The sequence below is a fragment of the Muscardinus avellanarius genome, assembly GCF_963383645.1.
Source record: "Muscardinus avellanarius genome assembly, chromosome: 4".
NCBI classification, from domain to species: Eukaryota; Metazoa; Chordata; class Mammalia; order Rodentia; family Gliridae; genus Muscardinus; species Muscardinus avellanarius.
Window position 1 is genome coordinate 111,985,821 of NC_137789.1, and position 27,423 is coordinate 112,013,243.

At 39.0% G+C, this 27,423-nt stretch overlaps 1 protein-coding gene across 1 annotated transcript in view; it reads left to right on the plus strand.

Moving 5' to 3' along the window:
- REEP3 (receptor accessory protein 3) overlaps positions 1 to 27,423 on the plus strand; it is a gene marked incomplete at both ends in the record, with an annotated part of 107,036 nt that overhangs the window by 60,085 nt on the left and 19,528 nt on the right. Inside the window, 3 exons of the mRNA XM_080695064.1 lie at positions 17,020 to 17,096; positions 20,987 to 21,107; positions 21,520 to 21,633. Of these exons, the coding sequence (XP_080551190.1) occupies positions 17,020 to 17,096; positions 20,987 to 21,107; positions 21,520 to 21,633 (312 nt within the window). The remainder of the gene's footprint in view (positions 1 to 17,019; positions 17,097 to 20,986; positions 21,108 to 21,519; positions 21,634 to 27,423) is intronic.

A 27,423-nucleotide genomic window follows, 5' to 3' on the forward strand; every position in this document is an offset into this window, starting at 1 on the left:
TGAAGACAGACCAGGAACTGAGAACCTAGGTGCCTAAGAAGTGTGTCACCCCTTGGGAATGCCTCAAATAGGAAACATAATGGGCCAGGACTTTAGAGACCCAGGCAAAGATTAGAGAATTACAGGATTGCAATTTAGGGTGGAAACTAAGATAACCAATAGGATGGCCATTTAGCCCAGTTTACCCCTCCCTGTCTGGATAGGCTCTTTCCTGAGAAACTCTATCTAGTGTTAAGAAGGAACAGTATTACAAATGTGTATTAGCCCAAATAAATCAAGAAGACTTTAAGCAAAAAAAAAAAGTAAAGTGTGAATTCTCAGCCAGTGTGGATGGAAAGAGCTATTTTGGGACTGAGAAGTCATTCCTTCCTAAACCCTGCTCCTGAGAACAGTTCCCTTAAGCGGTTCCTGCTTTTTGCGTCTTTCAACACTTTTTTTTTTTTTTTAATCATCTAGTTGTTAAGTGTTCTGTACTCTTCCCTTTTCTCAAGTTTTTCAAACTCCACTGAGGTCAGGGGTGAGCTATATGGGGCTTCTGAGATTCAGGAGCACTAGAGATGCCAAGGCAACATCCATTTCTGTTTACAATCACCCCATTTTAATCCAGTTTAACACCAGACACAGAAGTGACAGCTTCTCCTTCAGTGTAGCAGGGTATTCTGCGAGGTCTCTGGGAGGAATACCTAAAAACTACAGGTGAACAATGTTACTGTGTTTTCAGCATCTGGAAGTTGTTCCCAATCATGTGAGTTCTAGGGACCTGCAAGAAGACATAAAAGACAAAATGCCACACTGAGCAAAAAACGTACCCCAAAGTTGAGGAGGGCCAAATGAATCTTAACCCAACCTATTGGTTAGAATTGTGCTCCATCTTTTTAAGAAAATGATGTTCAGCCATGGTCTCTGTTCACTTTAGATTTAGCTGCAACTAGCTTATTTTCAACCATGCCTCTAACTTGGCACAGTGTGGAGGAAAAAAATCCAATAACCGAGCCATCTGGGTTGGATAAAAGAGGGAGTTTTTCTGTTTGATTTCTCACATTTTGTTCCTCTTTGTTTTAGAGGGGGGAAATCGTTATGAAATAACCAAATTATTGCATAATGTTAATGAAACAGAAGAAATTTCAATTCGATACTGTTTTTCTAAAGAATTCTGTATCAGAAGATCTCTATTGTGTCTGAAATGTGGTGTGGAATGAATGTTTTGAGTGAGCTGCCTTGACTAAGTAACTAATAATGGTCAGAAAAGGAAGGTCTCTCTGGGTGGTCTGAAGTTCAGCAGTATTTCTCTTTAGACTCAGCAGAGGATTTTTGTTTTTGTTTTTGTTTTTCCAATGAAGCATAATTTAGCATTTTATGCTCAGAATTGATTTTAGTGTGGTTATAATTGAAATCATTAGGCATATGTAACTTTTTTTTCCCTAAAGACCAGTATCAATAGCTTATGATTCAAAGAATCTATAATTAAGAGAACCTGGAAAGATTTTTAATGTTTGGCAGCTTTGAAAACAACTTTGACAAAACAGACTATTTTTATGTTATAAGCTACTACTTGAAGTTCTTAGTTACTTCTTTGAATCTTAGTTACTTCAGACCTTAAACATTAAAACACAGTTCAGCAAAAGTCTTCCTCTATGCTGGCTTTACCAGACACAGGGCGCTAGGAGCTGCAAAGATGACGATGAACAAGATAATTTCAGGCCCTATTCATTGTGACAGTCAAATGGTAGAGAAAGGTGATATATAAACCAACCACATAGACAGCTACAAAGGAAAAGGTACAATGTAAAGATCATACACAGCCTTTGCCTTCGCTTTAGAAGTGAGGAAATTTCAATCGTACATGGTTTTGATTAATATATAATAGGCAATGTAATGCATACATAATAAAATAGTAATAGTTACATGTTGGATCAAACATTGTGCTGGTAATCAACTATTCTTTTCCATTTGTGTGTCCAATTATATTCATCACCCCCATGAAGGCTTCTTGAGGATAGGAATACCTTCACATGATAATTTATGACTATTTCATGCCAAAGGCTTTGTTCATACTACACCCTAAGTAGTATTTATTAAACTAATATATCACTTTAACTTTTTATCATACAGCTATAAATTAATACAATCACCATTAAAGTGTTTTAATTGCTATTAAAATATCACACTGGTCAAAGCATACGAAAAATTTATGTAAAGGTACAATTTAAGAAATCATTACTACTATTATCCATGACTTTTATAATAAATCTGCAGCTGCATGCTTGGGCCCCGTGTATTGCTCCTAATTTCTGTAATGGAAATCAGGAGGATCATTTTACAATTCCAACTTACTTCTTGTTTGCTTTATTTGCTTATCCTTGTATCTTCATAAAAATTTTATCTAAGAATATAGAACATAAAAACTTGCTTTATTGAAAAATGTTAAAAGATCATGAAATGAAGCCAGGTTTCTTTTGGCATCATGGTATGTAAATGCATTCCTACTAAATGGAGCATGGTCTTCTCATAGTAAATTTAGCCTATGGGTATGTTCATTTTACAGTATTCACTCAGGCTTTAAATATCTCTAATTCCTTGGGGAGAGTGAAGCTAAGAACTCCATCACATGACTGTCTGGGTTTCTGAAATGCAAAGGCTTTATAAAAGCCTTATGGATTGCGAGTAATAATAAAGCAAGTGCTGGCTTGTTAAGTAGGATAATCTGATCCAGGCACTATGTAAACCAGAATGTAATTTTAGATACTATGGTTTTATGTCACAGATGACTCCAAAAACTTCAAAAGAATTTGCCTAATTTTAAGAATATTTTTTTTGGAAAATAAATTCCTTTTGATATCTGAATGCATTGAGAGCTTTTATTTACAGATATTTGGTTTAAAAACATTTATCACATTTCTCTAGTCAAGAAAAATGTAATGAGTAAAGTGCTTCGAAAATGAAAAACAACTGTCATTTATTGTGACCACGTTCCAGAGTAGTTTATTACTCAATAATTAGGAAAAATGGGAATTACATTTTTACTTGTTACATTAAGCTAGTTCATATATTCTTTTTGTTATTGTTTTGGTAATAGGGATTGAGCCCAGGAGCATTCTGCCTCCAAGCTACACCCTCAGCCCTCTTCTTTTTTTTTTTTTTTTTTTTTTTTTTTTTTTTTTTTTTTTTTTTCTCTCAAACTTGTGATCTTTCTGTTTCAGCCTTCCAGGCACTGGGATTACAGGCATACATCACCATGCCTGGCCATTAAATTTTCTCTCTTGTACCGGGAATTGAACCCAGGGGCGTTGTAGCTTTAAGCTACACTTTCAGCACTTTTTTATTTTAAAATAGAGTCTCATTAGATTCCTGAAAGTATCACTAAATTTCTTTTTTTTTATTCTACTAAATATGACTGGAAGAGTATTTGCATAACAAATCACTCCAAAACTTAGATGATATGCTATCCCATGTGTGGGTCTTGTTCTTACTGTCCTCATCTGTTGCCACGTTGATGATGAACACTACAGTTCTTAGATATTCTTTAAAAGGCAGAGCAGCAGCGAATTCACCGAGTCCACGACAGCTCCATCTGCACACTCAATACAGTGAGTCAAATTGTGGCCCCTTGAGGAGAAATCCCAGTACTGTACTCCCAGGGACTTGACCCAGTGGGAGAGTGGTGGTGGCAGAGATATCACACCATAGGAGAACGCCCAACCTGGCACCCCCCATGGTCTAAAGCAGCATCGATTGACTCCCAGGGTCTGAGACTCTGCGATACAACCCAGTAAAGGAGTAGTGGTGACTGAGATACCACAGACTCGAGATCCAGAGCACCTTAAGTGAAGTCATAGTGACCCAGGGAAGAACCCAGAGAAGGCACAAACTTCCGAAATCATGGGAAAGAGGAATAATACTGGAGCAATGAATGCCCACAACCCCACAACATCAGAACCCGATAAAACAGAAATTCAGAGATTTATAGAAGATCAAATCAGGAAAATAACTGTAGAAATAATAGAGGTGCTTCGAAAAGAACTCAGAGAGAGCCAAAGAGAGATAAAGGATGCAATTAATGAAGTAAAGGCCTCAATTCAAAGTACAAACAACTGATTAGATCACATGGAGAATAGAATCTCGCTCCTAGAAGATGATCATTCAAAAAATGAACGCATAGTTTCTAATTTAGAAAAAAAATCTGACAGCAGGAATCTGACATTGAAGAAATATGGGCCCATTTTAAGAGAGCTAACCTAAGAATAATTGGAATAGAGGAGGGAAAAGAAGGTAAAACCAAAGAGATCAACAATCTTTTCAAAGAAGTAATAGCAGAAAATTTTCCAAACGTAGAGCAAGAGGTTGATACAAAGGTCCAGGAAACTTATAGAACTCCCTTTAGACAGGATCGGAGAAGAGGATCTCCACGCCACATAATTGTCAAAATGACCAATGTGGAAGCCAAGCAGAGAATCTTAAAGGCAACAAAAACAAAGGGCCAAGTGACATTCAGAGGCAAACCAATTAGAATCACTCCAGACTTCCCAAACCAAGTCATGAGAGCCAGAAGGGCTTGGAGTAACATATTCCAAACTCTGAAAGAAAACAACTTCCAGCCAAAAATTTCCTACCCAGCAAAACTTTCTATCAAATTAGATGGGGAAATAAGAAGCTTCCACGACAAACAGAAACTGAAGGAATTTTTGTCTTCAAAACCAGCACTAGAGAAAATACTCAAAGAGATTAACTACAAAGAAGAAATAGGTAATACACACCAGAACCAGAGAAACAAGATTTTCCATCTAACAGACAACTAAGACTGGTTATCTGTGGAGATTCATTATTTATGTTAGTCTTTTACCTATCTCTAAATTGTATTGTTTGCTTTTATTGTTGCTAATTTTTAGGATTTCTAGTTGGAATATTAATATACCTTCAGATATAGCATTTGGAAATATTTTATCCCATTCTATCAGTAACTTTTAACTCTGTTTGCATTGTCTTTGGATATACAATATTTTTTATTTTTTAGGAAGTGTGTTTATTTACCCTTTTGTTGCCTTTGCCATTGAAATCATATCCAAGTAATCACTGTCAATTTCAATGTTGTGAGGTTTTATGACCCAGATTTTCTCCTAAAAGTTTATAGTCTTAAGATTTATATTTAGGTCTTTTATCTATTTTGAGTTAATATTTGTATATGTGTTAGGTAAGGGTCCAGTTTTTATTCTTTTTCATGTAATTATTATTTTTCAACAATATTTAGTTAAAAGATTAGTATTTCCTCTACCAAATGTTCGTGGAAACCTTGTCAAAAATAACTTGACAATATATGGAAGAATTTAGCTCTAGGCTTTTATTTAACTCCAATGGTTTGTATATCTGCCTTTAGAAAAGTACTACACTGTTTCAATTATTGTAGCTTTATATGGTTTGAAATCAGAAAATATACATTTTCTAGCCTTGTTCTTCTTTGAGATTGTTTTGGGTATCTAGAGTCCATATTCCATATCGGATAGATTTTTTTCTAAAAAATAAATAAATAAATGATAGTTTCACCTAAAAGAAAGAAAAAAAATATTCTCTGGTAAGAAAGAAAGCAAAAAGAAATATTGAAATGTTATCTTTAAGTCATCAAAAGCTTGGTATCAGACAAATGAAACTGTTATTTGAGATTATGATCATTAATATTGGATAAATTGCTATAAAACTAGATGTCAACCACTAAGCCAAGCATGGGAAGGAGGCATGGGGAGGGAATGGGGTGGGGATTGGGTAGGGGCTAACTGGGTGATATGTGCATGTATGTCTACAAAAGTATTTTCTTTATACTATTATGATGTATGAATACATTGCACCAATAAAAAATAAAAGGCAGATGTACTTGGGCTGAGGGTATGACTCTGTGGTAGAACGCTTGCCTAACATACTGCAAGCCCTGGTTTTGATCCCCAGCACTGCAAAAAAGGGGAACAGACTAACTATTGACTTTTTTGTGACAGTGAATATTAAGAGGAATCCCCTAAAACTATCGGGGTTCAAAAAATTCATGTATCTGTAAGTTGCGTACTAAGTATGTGAAGCCTGTGTATATGTCCCTGTGTGGATTTTCTGAGGAGGTTTGTAGTTTTCTTCCTACTCTCCAAAGCACATATGACCAGGATAAGGATAAAGACTTTCACCTTATAGGGAAATTAAGAAAATAAAAGGGGATGAAGGACATGGAGAAAGAACACAACCTATTTCACTTTATTACCTAGCAGCATATTCTCTGGCATTCAGGTAGAGCAGTTCAAGGTCAGGAAGAGGAACTGTTTGGACAAAATCAAATAGAGAAAAGATGGCACCAATACCCAAAAGAAGGAAACAATGGGAAACATTTAGTGAGCACCTCCCACAGGTCAAGACTTAGGCCACGTGGAATTTTTCATTTAACACCCTCCAGGATTATTGATAAGGTAGGAAGTACTCAGGCTTTGAACTAGTTGGAAATAGCAAAGTCCTGGTTTGATCACTAAGTTTCTGAGGCTAGTCTCAAACCTGTGATCTTCCAGCCTCGGTCTCCCAGGTACTGGGATTACAGGTGTGCACTACCACTCCTGGCCATTCTTGTTTTTGTACTGAGAATGGAACTCCTGGGCATTCCACCTCCAACCTAACACTCCCATCCCTTTTTAATTTTTATTTTGAAATAGATCTCATTATGTTGCCAACGCTGGCCTTGAATCTGCAACCTTGTGCCTCAGCCTCCCAAGTACTAGGATTGCAAGTGTGCAGCACCATGCCAGCCTGTCAGTTCTTTTAATAAATATTTTTGAGCATCTCTTCTGTGCCAGATACTGTACTAGGCATTAAGTATACTCTTGGGAAAGAAAGCCAAGCAAAGTGCACAGAATAGAGCATTGAACATGTTTTCATGTAGTTTTCCTGCTGATTTATTAATGTTTCTTTCTTTGGATGTCTCCTTGATCTTCAAACTGTATGCATGTTTCTAACAAGCTTATTTATCTGAGTTTTGGGCCTATTGGAAGTGGGAGGGGGTTCCTGCTGAAGGCACACATACGGACAGTGCAAAATGATAAGTAACACATTCACAGTTGGAAGCCACACTCACCAAGGGATCACAGAAATAATTTAAATTTGTTCCTCTGGCTCTGCCCCATCCTATCCCATGAGAACATTGATCCTTAGCCTCCAGTTTTTTTCTCAAATATTCTGTGAGTCCCCAGAGGATAGCTCAACCAGAGTTTCTGAAAAAGACAGTTCTCTTCTCTACCTCCCATCACCATGATAGCCATACCGTCAGCACCAAGCAGGGACAGCAGAAGCCGTGCCCCAGTTGGCCCCTCACAACCTGCGCCACTGCTACAGCGGCCTTGCCGTCTCAGTCTCCATAGAGGTTAGGGTGCAGCCTCCCAGAGTGGGGGCTCCGATGTTGTGTCATCAGATGCAACAGTAATGCAGTGACAGAGGAATATAGAAATGTATTTCTATTACATAACCATCCAGTATGAGACACGGAATGCATTTCAGCAAGGAATCCTCATACAACTATTTAAAAATTCAGGCTTTGCCCACCTTCAACACATACCTTCCGAGGCTACTCTGCTCCCTCCCAGAGTGTGGAGGAGAAACACCACTACTTAAAGCCTCCAGCTCATGCTTTTGGTGAGAACTGGACACATGGCCCCAGCTACCTGCACAAGGGGGCCCCGACCTGGCCACTTCCCAGCGTCTCTGGCACTGTACCTTTTTATGGACAGCAAGACCTTCATGCCTGTCTTGTTTCATCATCCTGCACCTCTCACTGCAACCCTTCCTGAACACCCAGAACAGGCGAGGGTGGCATTGGTCTTTTTACATCCATAAAAACTTCTAACCCTTCCCTGCTCCTCTCAAAACCACTGGGCTTCCCACCATGCCCAGTCTTAACAAATGGACTGCTCTGTCACTGCCGAGCAGAGGTCAGGGTCCTCGCCTGTGGGACACTGCAACCCTTTTCCCATCACAGCCACATCTCTCTTCCTTTCCCTCTGCCAGGATGTGCCCAGGGGAAGGCACATCCCTGCCCCTTCTTTAAACCTAATTTCTTTCCATCTATACTCCTCATCATATTCTCAGCCATCTCAGCCAGGCTCTTGTTCCATAAGTATTCCTGCTTTCTCGTACTTCAATTTCATTATCTCCACAGTAAAATGTTAAGTCCTTGAGGACAGAAGTTGTCACGTTTGTATTTCTGTTCCCATGATATCAAGCAAGTAGGGTTTCCTACTCTGGCATCAATTAATGTTACTGTTAATGATGCTACCTGAGTCCTCAAGAACTGGGAGACAAAGCCGGGCTGGTGGCACACGCCTGTAATCCTAGTATTTGGGAGGCTGAGACAGAAGGATCTCAGTTCGCAGGCAGCCTCACCTACTTAGGCCCTTTGTAACTCAGTGAGACCCTGTTTCAAAATAAAGAATTAAAAAAATAAGGCAAGGCCTGTAGCTCAGAGGTAGAATGCCCCTGGGTTCCATCCCCAGTGGGGGGAAAAAAAGAAAAGAAAATGAGAACTGGAGACAAGTTAAAGCTATGGAATTTTGCTTATATAAAATTGTGGTAGGCTGGGCATGATGGCACACACTTGTAATCCTATCATTTGGGAGGCTGAGACCGGAGGATCCCGGTTTGCAGGCAGCCTCAGCTACTTAGTGAGGACCTCTGCAACTTAGTGAGAGACCCTGTTTCAAAATAAAAATACAAAATAGGGCAGAGGGTGTAGCTCAGAGTTCCGAATGCCCCTGGGTTCCATCCCTAGACCTACAAAAATATAAAATAATAAAATAAAATAAAATTGTGGTAAATACTCCAGAAAAATGTTGAGTAACTTATGCTTAATAAGAAAAATTAAATACTGTGTATATGTTCTACGGGTTATAGGTGTATACCTATAGGTGTATACCTAACCTGTTGGAAAATTTTTTCTCTGGGATCAAAGATATAGTTTTTCTCTTTCACTGCGTTTTATGGTGATCAACTAGGTACAGACAGTAATCACAGAATATTGAGGCAATTCTATCAGCTTTGTGAGCCTCCTCCCATAATACCACACTCTGAAAATAAATTATCTGTATTAGAAATGTTTGCCACTGAGATCAATCAAGGTTATAGACTGAAGAGGGTCAAAAAGACTTCCAAAGAAAGTTGGGTACTGCTTTCTTATTATTCATTATTCTCAAGAAAGTAAACAATGGTTTATTGATTATGCCAATTGCTTCTGAATTGGAAAAAAGAACTATTTGTTCCCACTCTCTGAAAAACACAAATTTGTACCAATAAAGACAATGCCAGTAACCATTTCCTCAGTAACTTAAGAGGTGATTTGTTGAAGTCATCTGTTAAATTGCTGGCTTGTTTTTGAATAAAAATTTTCTTTTATGCTGGGGATTAAACCCAAAGGCATTGCTACCTTGGAAGTACATTCTCAGACCTTTTTTAATATTTATTTATTGTTTGAAACAGAGTCTCATTAAGTTACTGAGGTTGGACCCAAACCTGCAGTCCTCCTGCCTCAAACCTCCCAAGTACTGGGACTGGACACATGTGCTGACCAGCTTGCATACTTTTATTTTTTCTTTTTCTTTCTTTCTTTTTTTTTTTTTTTTTTTTTTTTTTTGTAGTACTAGAGATGGAACCCAGGAGCATTCTAGCTCCGAACTACACCTCCAGCCCTATTTTTTTTTTTTATTGGTGCACTGTATTCATACATCATAGTGGGATACAAACTTTTGTAGACATACATGCACACATCGCCCAGTCAGCCCCCACCTGATCCCCACCCCATTCTCTCCCCATCCCTCCCTCCCATACTTGGCTTAGTGGTTGACATCTAGTATTATAGCAATTTATCCAAAATTAAAAATGATAATCTCACATAACAGTTTCATTTGTCTGATACCAAGCTTTTGATGACTTAAAGATAACATTTCAATATTTCTTTTTACTTTCTTTCTTACCAGAGAATATTTTTTTTATTTTTTTAGGTGAAACTATCATATATTTATATATTTATTTTTCAGAAAAAAACTCTATCCTAATATGGAATATGGACTCTAGATACCCAAAACGATCTTGAAAAAGAACAAAGCTAGAAGATATATATTTTCTGATTTCAAACCATATAAAGCTACAATAATTGAAACAGTGTAGTACTATTCTAAAGGCAGATATATAAACCATTGGAGTTAAATAAAAGCCTAGAGCTAAATTCTTCTCTATATTGTCAAGTTATTTTTGACAAGGTTTCCACAAACATTTGGTGGTAGAAATAATAATATTTTAACTAAATATTGTTGAAACATAATAATTACATGGAAAAGAATAAAGTTGGACCCTTACCTAATCCCATATACAAATATTAACTCAAAATAGATAAAAGACCTAAATATAAATCTTAAGACTATAAACTTTTAGGAGAAAATCTGGGTCATAAAACCTTACAACACTGAAATTGGCAGTGATTTCTTGGATATGATTTCAATGGCACAGGCAACAGAAGAGTATACAAACTCCCTAAAAAATAAAAAAAAAATATTGTATATCCAAAGACATTCTAAACAGAGTTAACAGTTACTAATAGAATGGGATAAAATATTTCCAAATGCTATATCTGAAGGTATATTAATATTCCAACTAGAAATCCTAAAAATTAACAACAATAAAGGCAAACAATACCATTTAGAGATAGGTAAAAGACTAACATAAGTAATGAATCTCCACAGATAACCAATCCTAGTTGACTGTTGGATGGAAACTCTTGTTTCTCTGGTTCTGGTGTGTGTTACCTATTTCTTCTTTGTAGTTAATCTCTTTGAGTATTTTCTCTAGTGCTGGTTTTGAAGACAAAAATTCCTTCAGTTTCTGTTTGTCATGGAAGCTTCTTATTTCTCCATCTAATTTGATAGAAAGTTTTGCTGGGTAGGAAATTTTTGGCTGGAAGTTGTTTTCTTTCAGAGTTTGGAATATGTTACTCCAAGCCCTTCTGGCTCTCATGACTTGGTTTGGGAAGTCTGGAGTGATTCTAATTGGTTTGCCTCTGAATGTCACTTGGCCCTTTGTTTTTGTTGCCTTTAAGATTCTCTGCTTGGCTTCCATATTGGTCATTTTGACAATTATGTGGCATGGGGATCCTCTTCTCCGATCCTGTCTAAAGGGAGTTCTATAAGTTTCCTGGACCTGTGTATCAACCTCTTGCTCTACGTTTGGAAAATTTTCTGCTATTACTTCTTTGAAAAGATTGTTGATCCCTTTGTTTTTACCTTCTTTTCCCTCCTCTATTCCAATTATTCTTAGGTTAGCTCTCTTAAAATGGGCCCATATTTCTTCAATGTCAGATTCCTGCTGTCAGATTTTTTTTCTAAATTAGAAACTATGCGTTCATTTTTGGAATGATCATATTCTAAGAGCAAGATTCTGTTCTCCATGTGGTCTAATCAGTTGTTTGTGCTTTGAATTGAGGCCTTTATACTTCATTAATTGCATCCTTTATCTCTTTTTGGCTCTCTCTGAGTTCTTTTCGAAGCACCTCTATTATTTCTACAGTTATTTTCCTGATTTGATCTTCTAGAAATCTCTGATTTTCTGTTTTATTGGGTTCTGATGTTGTGGGGTTGTGGGCATTCATTGCTCCAGTATTATTCCTCTTTCCCATGATTTAGGAAGTTTGTGCCTTCTCTGGGTTCTTCCCTTGGGTCACTATGACTTCACTTAAGGTGTTCTGGATCTCGAGTCAGTAGTATCTCAGACCCCACTACTCCTTTTCTGGGTTGTATCACAGAGTCTCCGACCCAGAGAGTCGATAGAGGCTGCTTTAGACTGTGGGGGGTGCCAGGTTGCACGTTCTCCTATGGTGTGATATCCCTGCCACCGCCCCTCCCCCACTGGGTCAAGTCCCAGGGAGTACAGTACTGGGATTTCTCCTCTGTGGCCCGCAATTTGACTCACTGTTCTTGAGTATGCAGATGTAGCTATATTGGATTCGGTGAATTCTCTGCTGCTGCCGCCGGTGGCAATATGGGGCCGCTGCTACGCCCTCGGCCGTGAGGCTGGCGTATTTCTTCTTGGTTTTGATTTCCACACTGAATCCCTGCGGCGTGTGCTGAGCTCGGCCACTGGGAGCTTTAGATTTTACCTGCGCCGAGAAATCCCGCCTGGCTGTTCCGCAGCGGCTCACCTCGGCTTGCTGTAGCCGTCCGGTGAATTCGCTGCTGCCGCCGGCAGTATGGCGCTGCTGCCGAGTCCTCGGGCGTGAGGCCGGTTATCTCCTCTGTGGCTCTGAGCTCTGTTCTCAGTCCGCTTTCTCTCTGGAGCCTGGTGATTTTTTTGTTTCTCTGGTGATGGTGTTTTCTGGCTATGAAAGGCGCTGATTTTGTGGTAATGGAGATTGGTTGTTAGCGGGGCTCTTAAGCCCCGCTTTTCTCGGTCGCCATCTTCCCGGAAGTCATGTCTATTTTTTTTATTATTTGTTTTGAAACAGGGTCTCACTGAGTTGCAAAGGGACTAGAGGCTGTCTGCGATCCGCGATCCTCCTGTCTCAGCCTCCCAAATGCTGGGATTTCAAACATGTGCCGCCATGCCCAGCTTGCATACCATTTTAGTAGCAATTATTTCTGTTGTGTTTGGTTAGCCAAACATCATCATCATCATCAGTTCTCCATTCTTAGATGCAAAAAACCATAGATCAAATATATATATTGTGTGGGGAGGGGTACTAGGGATTGAACCTGGAGCATTCTACCTCTGAGCTATATCCCCGTCCTTACTTTTTTTGTTTTTGTTTTTTTGCAGTACTGGGGATGGAACCCAGGGGTAGAGTGAGCCTGGCTTCAATTTTCAGTACTGGAGGGTGAGGGAATAAAGGAAGCATCAGTCAGCCTTCATGGTGGCCTCTCTTTCAGCCACTTCCTAGCATTGTGTCCTGGAGCAGCTTATTTATTTTGGCCCTCAGTAAAGTGAGGGGAGTATATTCTGTTTTCTGTTTTCAAATTCTAACCTACAGAGTACTAGACCACTCCTAGTTTCTTGGCGTCTCCCCAAGAGTCCCAACGGTAGGTTGAGTGGGAGACCCAGCCAGAACAGTTTCTCTTATAAGGTTTTAATATTTGGAGTGTTTGTTTGTTTGTTTCAGAACTGGGGATTGAGCCCAGGGGCAGTCTACCTTCAAGCTACCCCTGACCTTTTTTTTTTTTTTTGGTGGTGGCACTAGGGGTGAAACCCAGAGGCTTTCTACCTCCGGGCTATACTCCCAGACCTTTTTTTTTTTTTTTTTTGGAAACAGGGTCTCACTAAGTTGCTGAGAGTCTCACTAAGTAGCTGAGGCTGGCTTCGAACCCATGCGATCCTCCTGTCTCAGCCTCCCAAGCGCAGGGATTACAAGCGTGTGCCACCATGCCCGGCTTGACCTTTTTTTTTTTTTTTTTTCTGGCGGTACTGGGGATGGAACCCAAGGGCATTCTACTTCCAAGCTACCCCCCATCCCTATTTTATTCTTTATTTTGAAACAAGGTCTCACTGAGTTGCAAAGAGCCTCACTAAGTAGCTGAGGCTGTCTGCGACCCATGATCCTCCTGTCTCAGCTTCCCAAATGCTGGAATTACAAGTGTACGCCACCATTTCCACCTATTCTTTATTTTGAAAAAGGGTCTCACTAAGTTTTGGGCCTCACTAGGTAGTGGAGGCTGGCCATGAACCTGCAATCCTCCTGTCTCAGCCTCCCAAGTACCGGGATTACATGGGTGCACCACCATGCCCAGCTCAAATTTTGTTGGGGTTGTTTGTTTGTTTGTTTGTTTGGAGGTTGTTTGTTTTTTGTTTTGGGGGGGGTTAGTGCTACTTGGATGGAAACCAGGGGCTTTCTACCTCCAGGCTACACTCCCAGGCCTATTATATTTTATTTGGAAATAGGGTCTCACTAAGTTGCTGAGAGCCTCACTAAATAGCTAAGGCTGGCTTCGAACCTGTGGGATCCTGTCTCAGCCTCCCAAGTACTGGGATTACGTGTGTACCACAATGCCCAGGAGCTCTCAGTTTTGTTTTTGTTTTTTCAATGAAGGATTATTTAGTTTTTAAAAACTTGATTACCTCTAAAGTTCCTTCTAGCTCTATAGAAAGCAGAGTTGTTGTTGGGGTTTTTTTTGTTTTTTTTTTTGTTTTTTTTTTCTGTTTACAGTCATTTTTTCTTCATTTCTGTTTTTGGAGAAAGCTTTTAGCCAGTCAGGGTAAAAGATAACTTTGTGAATACAGTTGAGGGACCAAAGTTAACATAGTGTTTAGATACAGTTGAGGGACCAAAGTTAACATAGTGTTTAGATTCAGAAGGGCATAAAGAATGAACTCATAGGAAAGCATCACTTTCTGGGTGGGGTGTGTGTGTGTGTGTGTGTGTGTGTGTGTGTGTGTGTGTGTAGTATGGGATGAAACCCAGGGGCATTGTATCTCCAAGCCTCCTCAAGCTACACCCCCAGCCCTACTTTTTAGTCGTCATTGTCGTCGTCGTCGTTGTTGTTGTTTTGAAACAGGGGTCTCACTGAATTGCGAAGGGCCTCGATAAGTAGCTGAGGCTGGCTGTGAACTACAATCCTCTGGTCTCAGCCTCCCAACTGCTGGGATTACAAGTGTGCGCCACCACACCCAGCCACTTTCTGTTTTAAAAGGGTGAGAGTAGGGTGAGCGGGAAGAAAAGACAACGGAGGCCCACATAGGATTTCAGCCTGGGAAGAAAATCTCCTTTCTTGGAAAAAGCTTGAAACTGGTAGCAATGAGAAGATTAAAAGAAATCATAAAAATTGAAAAGCTAAAGAGAACATTCGATCTTTTTAAAAAAAATTATGATGATAATCTTATATATCATTTTCCTCATATTTCATATAATATGCCCTATCATTTGCTTTGGGCAATATTTAAAGTTTCATAAATCTATAAATTATTGCAAACTGCTATTGTTCATATATCACAATACAATTGATTCAGCAGTCATTCCGGGCTATAGTTACTTGGTTTGCCCATATAAATAGAAAACTGTAAAAACTACATGAGTTACAGTTTTATACTATCTGTGAAATATGCAGTAAGTGTCTGTATTAAAATTAAATAGACCCGTATCATAGTTGCTTATGAAGACCTAAATTTTTTTGTCACTGATCGGGATGAAAACAATGTGATTATTCTTGGGCCCTATGTTCAGCAGTTGCTCGGTTTTCTCCCTATGTCTGGTATGATCGCTTAAACAATTTCAGAATCAGACAACCTAGATCCAAACGTTAAGCAAGTTATTTTGCCATCATTGCCTTATCCAGGATGAAAATAATCATATAATGTTGTTATAAAGTTTAATTAATTGTTTGCATGTGATATATTTAGCAGTCCCTAACCCATGATTGGTATGGTGTTGTATATTTACCATTATAAAGACTAGTGATACTTAAATCTACTGGAGAGACAAGGTCTACTGAGGTAGAGGAAAAAGATAAATTTAGGGGAACAAGTTCAAGAAAAATTAATGTGGCAGCAGTTGGTACCAAGAGACACAAGAGTGTCTCTTCCAGGCACTAGGAAAAATTAGGCTAACCTACAATTGTAGAATTAGAATGGAAAAAGTAGAAGATAAGCAAGAGGTTAAAGGCCTCTATGAAGGGAAGAAGAAAAAAAAATTAACCTTAGACCAGAGGTGTATCATTAATAGAAATAACAATCCCAGATTGCTCTTCAGTTTCTGAACAATTCCTGTATATCAAAAAATAAAGAATGCAAAAATTTAAAGACTCATGAGGTCAGATATGAGACACAATACCTGTATTCCAAGTATTTGAGAGGCTGAGACAAAAGGATCCCGAGTTCAAGACCAGCCTCAACAACTTAGCAAGGCCCTCTAGTGAGACCATGTTTCAAAATGAAATAGGATCCCTAGTAATAGTAACAAACACACACACACACACACATCCTAATGAAAATTAGATAGAGTCATATTATATTATTTATGTAATAGCTAAGTAACAGTCTTCATTAAGTAATGTGTAGGAATATTTTTTAAAGAATGTTTTTTCAGTTAAGAAGAACATTTCCAGGTTGGGCATGGTTGCACAAGCTTGTAATCCCAGCATTCGGGAGGTTCACAGACAGCCTCAGCTACTTAGTGAGGCACTTCGCAACTCAGTGAGACCCAGTTTCATAAATAAAAGGACTAAAAAATAGGGCTGGGAGTGTAGCTCAGAGGTACAATGACCCTGGGTCCCGTCTCCAGTACCGAAATAAAATAAAAAGAAAAATATTTCCCATTTATCGAAGTGTGTGTGTGTGTGTGTGTGTGTGTGTGTGTGTGTGTTACATGGGATTGAACCTAGGTCCATTCTACCTCTGAAGTCTACACTCCAAGCCCTTTTTTTTTTTTTTAAGCATTTGTTTTGAAACAGGATATCACTAGGTTGCTAAAAGTCTTGCTAAGTTGCTGAGGCTAATCTCAAACCTGTGATCCTCCTGTCTCAACCTCCCTGGGATTAAAGAAATGTTCCACCATGCCAAATGAATACAATTGATTTAGATTTCTAAATAGTATCAGACCCCAGAGATTTGTTAGTCTTTGGTTCTTGTATCAAAGATTGTTGGTATAGTGATATAAAGAACTCAAACATAAAACCTGTACAAAACTGGGTGTGGTGGCGCACACTTGTAATCCCAGCATTTGGTAGGCTGAGACAGGAAGATCGCAGTTCATGGACAGCCTCAGCTACTACTTAGTGAGGACCTTTGCAACTCAGTGAGACCCAGTTTCAACGTAAAGAATAAAAAATCGGGCTGGGGGTGTAGCTCGGAAGTAAAATGCCCCGGGTTCCATCCCCAGTACCACTAAAAAATAAAAATAAAGCCTGTTGAAAACTGGACCATTGCTTTCTTCATTTGACCGAACATACTATATGTCTGGAAATACCCCTGTGTTTATATAAAATTATTTAGGTCGAAGATAATTTTAGTTTATCACTTGACTCATGTATTTATTATTTCTAGGTTCGCTGGATGATGTACTGGATTGTTTTTGCCCTCTACACTGTAATTGAAACAATAGCAGATCAAACAGTTGCTTGGTAAGTTGTACTGTTGAGGACTATAGACTTCTTTTCAGATGTCCTGACTTCTTATCCTGCTCTTACTATTAACTAAGTATACTTGATCATGTTGCCTTATTATTCCAAAGTCTCATTTTCTCCATCTGTTTTCACCATGAGAACATGACTTTTATGTAACCCCTTCAAATAAAGACAGCTCCCTCTGCTCCCCACATCCTCCCTTTGCCTCCCACACTTCTCCCCCAGGATCTTTGAATAGGGAATTTAGTTGTCATCATCTGTTTTCTACACAAGTTTCTTCAGACTATTTTTCTTGATCACTTCCCAAATGACTCCTCTTTTGAAGCCTGCAGCATCTGGTTTTAGCACTCCCTACCCCATTCTTAATCTCATCTATAAACTCAGCCTGGACAAGGTCAGTACGCACCAGTGCCTTGGCTGCTCTGTTCCAAATAGCATAAGGCAAAATTACATCATGTTTACTTCCTCAAGGATTTACCATTTTACCAAGGAGCAATACTTAATGGATCAACTCAAATCTCCTCCTGCCATATTTCAGTGGTGTCGTCTATCGAAAGCTTGCCATTTCTTGGAGAAGCCTTCATCTCAAAGTAGTTAACCTTATGACCTTGCCAGCATTTTCTAGTTGTCATACTGTATATAAACGTCCGCCTAAATTAACCTGGTAATCACTCTTCCTTACCTCTTTACCGGGGCTACAAAATGCAGCCAAAAAAAAAAAAAGAAAAGAAAAGAAAACAACCAGCAGCATCTACAGGTCTCAGCCTGACCATCACCATTCTTTTTACTTGCTTTTGGTCAGTTGCTGCTTCCAGTCCTTCTGGTGTCCATTTATTTCATACCTGTACTATTCTCTGTCTCTTTCTTTCTTCCTCTCTCCAACTCTTTATCTCCTATTGTTTTTTATGCTGAGGATTAAACCCAGGGGCGTTCTATCCCTGACCTATACCCAAGCCCTTTTTGCTTTTTATTTTGAAACAGGGTTTCACTAAGTTGCTGAGGCTGTCCTCAAGCCTCCAGCCCTCGTTTTAGCCTCCCAAACTGGGATTACAGGCCTGTTCCAGGATGCCCAGCATACTTAAGTTCTCTCTTTAAACTATCTTTCCCACTTCAGTAGTATGATATTCTCATAGTACATTAGGTAGGGATTCAGTAGAGAAAAGTAGAAACCATCAGACTTAATCATTCTTAATAACCTCTTATTTATGAATTCCTCTGTATCTGTATCCGTCAATTTTGAGGGGTGAGTTGCTGAGGACAGGGTTTCATCCTTGCTAAGCCCACACTTTATCTCTGAGCCACACCCCAGCTCCCATCTTTCTCTTCTGATTTGAAGTATATTTTCCTTCCTCTGTCTCAAAGCTATTAATTTACTTCTTATATATTTTAAATAGTTGGGATGGATATATATATTTTTTTTTGGGGGGGGAGGCCTAGGGATGGAACCCAGAGGCATTCGACCTCCGAATTACACCCCCTGCCCTATTTTTATTATTTATTTTGAAACGGTCTCACTAAGTTGCAGAGAGTCTCACTAAGTAGCTAAGTTGCTCAGGTTGGCCTTGAACTTGCGATCCACCTCTCTCAGCCTCCCAAATGCTGGGATTACAAGCATGCGCCACCATGCCTGGCTCATTTTGTTTAAGTGGCAAAACATAGATTCCAATTGTTCCAAATTTGTCTTAACCTTCAAATTTCTTTTTTCAAAGATACCTCTCTCTCTCTCTTTCTCTCTCACAAAAGTGATCATATAATCACTTTTGAAACTTTAGAGATAGGCACAATGGTAGACACTTGTAATCCTAGCTCCTCTGGAAGCTGAGCCAGGAGGATCACAAGTTCAAGGCCAACCTGGGCAACTTAGCAGGACCCTATTCCTAAATAAAATGTAAAAAGAGGGCTGAGAGTATAACTCAATGGGTGAGCGCCCTTACTGAAAAAACAATAACATATACATACATACGTGTATATGTTATAATTATACAAACACACACACATACACACACATATATATATGGGGGGGAGTTTAACATGAATGTTGAAAGTCCACCAATTCCTGGGTAATTGTACTTACTTTGTTGTGGCAGATACTCTTTGTTGACTACACAGTCCTCACTGCCCCCTTCCTGTCTGCCTTAGCAAAAGAACCCAGACTTGCTCAGTTTATCATGTATCTTGGTGCCTCACGGACCACATGATGGTGGTTCTCTCATTATATTATTAGTTAAGTTTTAGTGTGGCAACAAACAACCCTAAAACACAGTGGGTCAGAACAGCAAACTTCTGTGTCTTGCCCAAGCTGCCTGAGTACAAATGGTTGGCTGTGGCTTTGCTGGGCTCAGCTCAGTTTTAAGTATCTTCTAGTTTCAGGACCAGGACTGAAAAAAACAGCTAGTCTCATGGCAAAAGCTAAAGCAGGAAGTTGGGGGCATTGGAGTGACAGTCAGTAGGCATTTAAAGCTTCCATTGCATGTGTCCTGTGTCACATTCACATTCTTGTTAGCCAAAGCAAGTCATGTGACTAAGCTCACAACATTGGTTGGCAAATTGTTCTCTCTCTACAAAAAAGGCACTGCAAAGTTGTATGAAACGTCCTTGGTGATTAATGCTAACTCCCAGATTACCACTGCAGTAATTCCCTTTCCCCTTCCATTGCAAGTGACACTTGCAATTCCAGCCAAATGAAATTGGAGAAGAAGTTTTCTGGGTATTCTGATAAAGATAAGAAGGTGTGCATATGGGGCAGGCATTGTACACACGTAGCATATAAAATTGTGACCTGATATTTGGAGATGTGTTGTGTACTTCTGTGGCACTTTGGGTCTGTGGACAGGTAGGTGTACACAGCCATGTGTTATTAGTGCCCTCTCCTAACTACGACAGTCAGCATGGCAGCTTGCCCATGCTTGCTTCAGGGAAGAATCTTAGACCAAAAGGTATGAATCTGTGCAAGTATCCATTCACTCTCTGCTTACCTCCTCTGTGGTTAAACAAGATTAATTTGTCTATTCCCTCATAGTTGGTGTCTCCAAATACTAACTTTTACCTGAGAAAATTTGACAGTGACTGAATTTTATTTATTCATTATTTATTTATTTATTTATTTGGTGGTACTTGGGTTCCTGGAAACCCTTCTACCTCCAAGCTACACTCCCAGACCTATTATATATATATATATATATATATATATATATATATATATATATATATATATATATATATTTTTTTTTTTTTTTTTTTTTTTTTTTTTTTTTTTTTTTAATTTGGAAACAGGGTCTCTTAAGCCAGTGCGGCTGGCTTCAAACCTACATGATCCTCCTGTCTCCGCCTCTCAAGCATGGGGATTACAAGTGTGCACCACCACGCCCGGCTTGAACTTTTTTAAAAAATGTTTTTGTAGCCGGGTGTGGTGGCGCACGCTTGTAATCCCAGCATTTGGGAGGCTGAGACCAGAGGATCGCGGTTCGCAGACAGCCTCAGCTACTTAGTGAGGCCCTCTGCAACTCAGTGAGACCCTGTTTCAAAATAAAGAATAAAAAATTGGCAGGGGGTGTTGCTCGGAGGTCAGGTGCCTCTGGGTTTTATCCCCAAGCCCACAAAAAAATGTTTTTGTGATCCAGGCATGGTGGTGCATGCTTTTAATCCCAGTACTTGGGAGTCTGAGACAGGAAAATTACAAGTTCTCGACCAGCCTTAGCAACTTGTAAGGCCCTCTGCAACTTGGTGAGACCCTGTTTCAAAATAAAGAACAAAATAGGGCTGGGGATATAGCTCAGAGGTAGACTGCCCCTGGGTTCCATCCCAAAAAAAAAAATGTTTGTGACTTTCCACATTGTTCATAGTTTTAATTCTCAACAGCACATTTTTTCTAATGCTTTTCTTGTTAGGTTTCCCTTGTATTATGAGCTGAAGATTGCTTTTGTCATATGGCTGCTCTCTCCATATACAAAAGGAGCAAGTTTAATATATAGGAAATTTCTCCATCCACTGCTTTCTTCAAAGGAAAGGGTAAGATACATAAACTATTTCCACAAGTCGTTTTCTAGAAATGTATGCCAAAGCCGGGCGTGGTGGTGCACGCTTGTAATCCCTGCACTTGGGAGACTGAGACAGGAGGATCGCATGGGTTCGAAGCCAGCCTCAGCTACTTAGGCCCTCAGCAACTTAGTGAGACCCTGTTTCCAAATAAAGTATAAAATAGGTCTGGGAGTATAGCCCAGAGGTAGAAAAGCCCCTGTGTTCCACCCCCAGTACCACAAAAAAAGAAAAGAAAAAGAAATGTATGCTATATGCATGCTTTAATGCTGTAAAATTAGTGAAATAACTATATGGTGAGGAAGGATTCCTAATTGTTGGCTTCTTAACACTACTTTCTAGGTAAAATTAACATCTGTGGTTGATTTGGATTTTGTTTTACCAGGAGATTGATGATTATATTGTACAAGCAAAGGAACGAGGCTATGAAACCATGGTAAATTTTGGACGCCAAGGTTTAAACCTAGCAGCCACTGCAGCTGTCACTGCGGCAGTGAAGGTAACTTTTCATTTGCCTTTTTAATCTAGTGTCGCATTAAGTCAGATAAAGAAAAGTAGCCTTTTATTTTAGATCATTATAAAATTGTGGCCAAATTTTGCTCTGTTTATTCTTATACCAGGAAGGACAAACAAAATTTTTAAAGATTCTAACATCATGTAACATCACGTTTTCTATAACTACTCAAGATTTTGAAACTATTAACTGGTTGTAATATTGGTTATTAATAGGTTAATACATAAAACATACCCAAAATGTCATTTTGTTACAGTTTTCCTCCTTTATAACCTTGAGATAGTTTGAATAAGTCACTAAGTAAAGATGACCATTCTTTTTTCTCTGTCTTTGGTGTTTTTTCTGTCTCCATGGCAATATCTTGGTAGGATTTCTGGCTTACTTCTGCACCTCTACTTCAATCAATTTGAGGTAACTGATTATTCAAAATAAGGCATGAAAAAAATTCTGTTCTGAAAACTTGAAATTTTTACTTAGCCAATTACTAATGTCATTTGCTGTGTTTGCAAGCCAAGTTACCAAATGAATGCCTTCTGTGAAGATTTGCATTATGGCTTTTGGATTTCTTTGCATGTAGTAATTGGTGTGGTTTATTTTAAATACCATAGCATAATTGATTTTAGTATGTGGTATATGGAAGGAAAACAGGCTTCTTATCCAGAAAGTGCTGAGTGTGACTTCCTAAGTAACCCTAGGCAGTTGACTTCATTTCTGTCCTTGGTTAGGTCTTGGGCACAATAGGGTAGTCTGCCTATGCGTGAGAGCATATGTAAAAGCACAATGCTTGTTTACTTGCCATGGGAGCCCAAGAACACTGATGTCATGTGTCTATCTTACTTCAAGTGAAAATTTGAATTTATTGCTATTAAATTAAATTGACAGTTTGGCATGGTGGCACACGCTTGTAATCCCCATACTTGGGAGGCTGAGACAGGAGGATGGCAGATTCAAGGACAGCTTCAGCACATAGCAAGAAGCAAGACCCTGTTTCAAAATGAGAATAAAATATGGCTGGGGGGCCGGGCGTGGTGGCGCATGCTTGTAATCCCGGCGCTTGGGAGGCAGAGACCGGAGGATCGCGCAGGTTTGAAGCCAGCCGCGCACGCTGGTTTAGGAGGCCCTGTTTCCAAATAAAAATGTAAAAATAGGTCTGGGAGTGTAGCCCGGAGGTAGAAGGGCTTCCAGGAACCCCAGTACCACCAAAAAAAAAAAAAAAAAAAAAAATGGCTGGGGGTATAGCTCAGAGGTAGAATGCCCCTGGGGTCAATCCCCAGTGCTGCCAAAAAATAAATTAAAATTGAGAGTAAACAGTATTCTGCTTTCAAGTGAAGCTCTTTTAGTTATTTTGAATTAAAACAATAATACTTTGGAAATAAATATTTCACTTAAGTGGTGATTTTATATAACTGAAGTGATGAAGGATGTAAAATGAGGTGCTTTTACTTTTCAGGGGGATCTTTGGCTCACAAGTCAAAATTAATATAATGAATAAGATGAAAAATTCAAATTATATACCTAGCAGTGGTGTGGAGAATACTAACTGGGAGTTTGTTAACTATGCAGCAGTATGTAAAACGACTAGATTATTGATTATTATCGTGTCACAGTATACTATGATATAGTATAGTTTTGCTGCTATGTGGCTTTAAAGCTTTTTCTTTTATTAATATAGGCTGATAAACACTAAAATATCAAATTTTTGGTTTAAAGGACTTTTAATTTTAGAAATTCAGTTGTTTTTTTATTTCTTGCTTAATGAAAATACATTCCCTATTTCACATTTGCTAAAAAGATTGTCCAGGATATCCATCATTGAACAACTGGGAGTTCTTTTTTTTTTTTTTTTTTTTTTCCCCAGTACTGGGGGTGGAACCCATGGGCATTCTACCTTTAAGCTACACCCCCAGCCTATTTTTTATTCTTTATTTTGAAACAGGGTCTCACTGACTTGCAAAGGGCCTAAATAGCTGAGGCTGACTGCAAATTGGAATCCTCCTGTCTTAGCCTCCCAAATGCTGGGATTACAAGCATGCGCCACCAGACCCAGCTAACAACTGGAAACTCTAAAAAGAGAACCAGGCGTGTACTCCTGCAAGCTACTTAGGAGGCTAAGGCAGGAGGATCGCAAGTTCCAGGTCAACCTCAACAACTTAGTGAGATCCTACCTCAAAATAAAAATTTAAAAGGGGTTGAGAAAGTTGCTCAGTGGTAACGTGCCTCTGGGTTCAATCCCCAGTAACCCAAATAAGAAAAAAAAAACTCTGAACAGAGTTATTGGATATCCCAAAGAAAGGAGAGAAAGGAGAGAAATCTTAAGAATTCAAATGACCTAGAATCAGAATAATATTAAATTTCTACACAGTGACATGAGAAGTTTGAAGACAGTGATGCCATCATGGTATTCACCCTCAAGTTCTATAATGGTTAGCCTCTGAGTCACATGTGAGTTTTTAATAGTGTTCTTTTTAAATCCTACACATTAAATCCAGGCATGGCAGTATGAGCCTATAATCCCAGTACTTGGGAGGCAGAGACAGGAGAATTATAGGTTCGAGACTTGATTCGACAATTTAACAAGCCCCTCAGAAATTTAATGAGACCATGTTTTGTGTTTCTATTTTTTATTAATTTATTTACTTATTTATTTATATATATATATATATATATATATATATATATTTTTTTTTTTTTTTTTTTTTTTTTTTTTTTTTTTGTGGAACTGGGGGTTGAACCCAGGACCATTTTACCTCCTGAGCTACACCCTAGCTCAGTTTTTTTTTTTTTTTCTTTTTTTGTTCTTTATTTTGAAGCAAGCTCTCTCTAAGTTGTGGAGGCCTCACTAAGTAGCTGAGGCTGGCCTTGAACCTGTCGATCCCCCTGTCTCAGCCTCCCAAGTACTGGGATTACAAGTGTGTGCCATCATGCCCAGCTGAGACCATGTTTTAAAAGAAAATAAGGATCGGGGTATAACTCAGAGGCAGAATGCTGTTGGGCTCAATCCCCAGTAACACACACACACACACACACACACACACACACACACAATTCTATATATGCAAAAACACAAAATATACCTACTGTTGTATATACTTTGTCCAGTCAGATGTGTCCTTCTAAAGCTAGGGAATAACCCCCCCCCAAAAAAAAAAAGTAACCCAGGAAATCTAGAAAACAGGTCATTGGCACAGAGGAAGGTGCTGACAGAATTCAAAGAACTGACACTGCGAAGCAAGTCCAAAGTGCAAATAGCCAAAATCAGATGTGATAGATGAAAGGTGCCAGGAGGGATGTGTCTAGGAAAAGCACAGAACAGAGAGAATTGAGTAAGGTTAATATTGTGCAGGCACATTTCTTAAGCCAGTCAGAACCAGCTGTGGCCAGAGGACTTACTGTATACTTATGCTGGTTCCTCTGCAGCTTGCACATCAGCCCTGACCATCACCAAAAAAAAAAAAAAAATTATTGGAGACAAACAGGGCAGCTAAGCAAAAGAAAACAGAGAAGAGGGGAAGGTATAATCATTAACTCCAAGGAAAAAACATAAGTTGTATAAGAAAGGAAATACAATAATAGAGCCTGACTCAGCCCAGCAGTGAACAGCATTTACATTGTAATAATAAGAATACAGACTAAAGCTTTCACAACTGTGGTTTTGTTATATTGGAAAGATGAGGGAAGGAGAAAGAAGAGAGGATGAGGAAGAAAAGAGTCGAAGAGCTTGTTGTTTTTTATATGTTATAGCATTATTTGACCTTACAAACTAAGTTTCTGTATTTATTTATACCCCAACGATGATACTTTCTGAATTTTTTATATTGAAAAACATGATTTCGTATTGAAAAACCATAGCTGGGAATGGTGGCACATGACTTTAGTCCCAATACTTGGGAGGCTGAGACAGGAAGATCACAGATTTAAGATCAGCTTCAGCAACTTAGTGAGTTCCTTAGCAACTTAATGAGACCCTGTTTCAAAATAAAAAATAAATTAGTTCAGGCTAAAAGCTGGGCTGGGCGTTTTGGGGCACGCTTGTAATCCCAGCATTTGGGAGCCTGAGACAGAAGGATCACAGTTTGCGGACAGCCTCAGCTACTTAGTGAGGCCCTTTGCAACTCAGTGAGACCCTGTTTCAAAATAAAGAATAAAAAAATCAGGCTGGAGATGTAGCTTGAAGGTAGAATGCTCCTGGATTCCACTCCTAGTACCACACACACACACACACACACACACACACACACACACACACACACACACACCCACACACATACACACACACACACACACACACACACACACACACACACAGAATAAATAAATAAAATAGAGCTGTAGGTGTATCTCAGAGGTAGAATGCCTCTGGGTTCAATCTCCAGTACCAAAAAACCAAAAACATAATTCTATTATGGAGAACACCTGAAAATTAAATTTCAACTTGAATTGTTTAGAAAGCTAAGCCAGGCACAGTGGCGCACGCTTGTAATCCAAGCAGTTGGAAGGCTGAGACAGGAGGAAAGGTTTGAAGCCAGCCTCAGCTACTTAGGCGCTCAGCAATTTAGTGAGACCCTGTTTCCAAATAAAATATAAAATAGGTCTGGGAGTGTAGCCCAGAGTTAGAAAGCCCCTGGGTTCCACCCCCAGTACCACAGAAAGGAAGGAAGGAAGGAAGGAAGGAAGGAAGGAAGGAAGGAAGGAAGGAAGGAGGGAGGAAGGAAGGTAGCTGACATGTTAGGATATTGTTTAAATAAAGTAATAATAAATCTTGTTTTACTTTTTACTTCCCACTCCTTTTTGGAGGGAGTAATACTAGAGATTGAACCCAGGGATATTCTACAACTAAGCTAAATTCCCAGGCCTTTCTATTTTTTATTTTGAGAAAACATTTTTCTAAGTTGCCCAGGCTGGCCTCAAATTTGAGGTCTTCCTGCTTCAGACTCCTGAGTAGCTGGGATTATAGGCATGTGCCACTGCACCCAGCCCACATTAACATTTGAATATAGTCTATTATAATCCTGCTGTTCTGTAAGATACCTTTCTATATATTGTGAGTATTTTGTGGGGTACTTATTTCACTATGACTTATGTTTACTGTTTCAGTACTTTCTGTGTAAGTAATCAGCAATCCCCACTGTACTATTTTATTCTAGTTTCTCCTCATTGCTTTTATTTTTTACTTTCCCTCCATCCGTATTTAACATCCTATATATCTGTTATTTAACATCTGTTAATATAATGCCTACAGTATGGCAGGTGCTGGAGATTAACAGTAAATAATATAGGTAGAGTTCCTGCTTTCACAGGTTACTGTCTGGCGGTAGCTAATGCCTATACTCACTGACTAAAAATTTTCTCCTTTCTTTGGTTGTTAAGAGCCTACCCATCACCCTCTATGACTAAAGTAAACTATCTCATAGAAAGACTTGTGTAGAAATACTACAAAGTAACTCTAGGTCTGTTTTCATAAGCTTTCTTCTTTGTGATTCATTGATTTGATTCATATATTTAACACCTTAAAATCACCTCTCTGCCCCCAAAGGCAGGAAACAGAGAGCATAAAAATCTAAGTTACTATTGCAAAACAAAAGAAGTCCATATCACATAATTAAAATTTATTGTATAACTGACCCTATTTGTTTCATGTTGAGATTCGTTTATCAACAAGATTCCTGGTGGAGACAGCCTTCACCATTTTTATGATGAATACAGGAATATTGGAGACTCCAAACTGGAGCCTACTTTCTTCATTAGATAGAAGAGACAGGAGGATCACATGTTCAA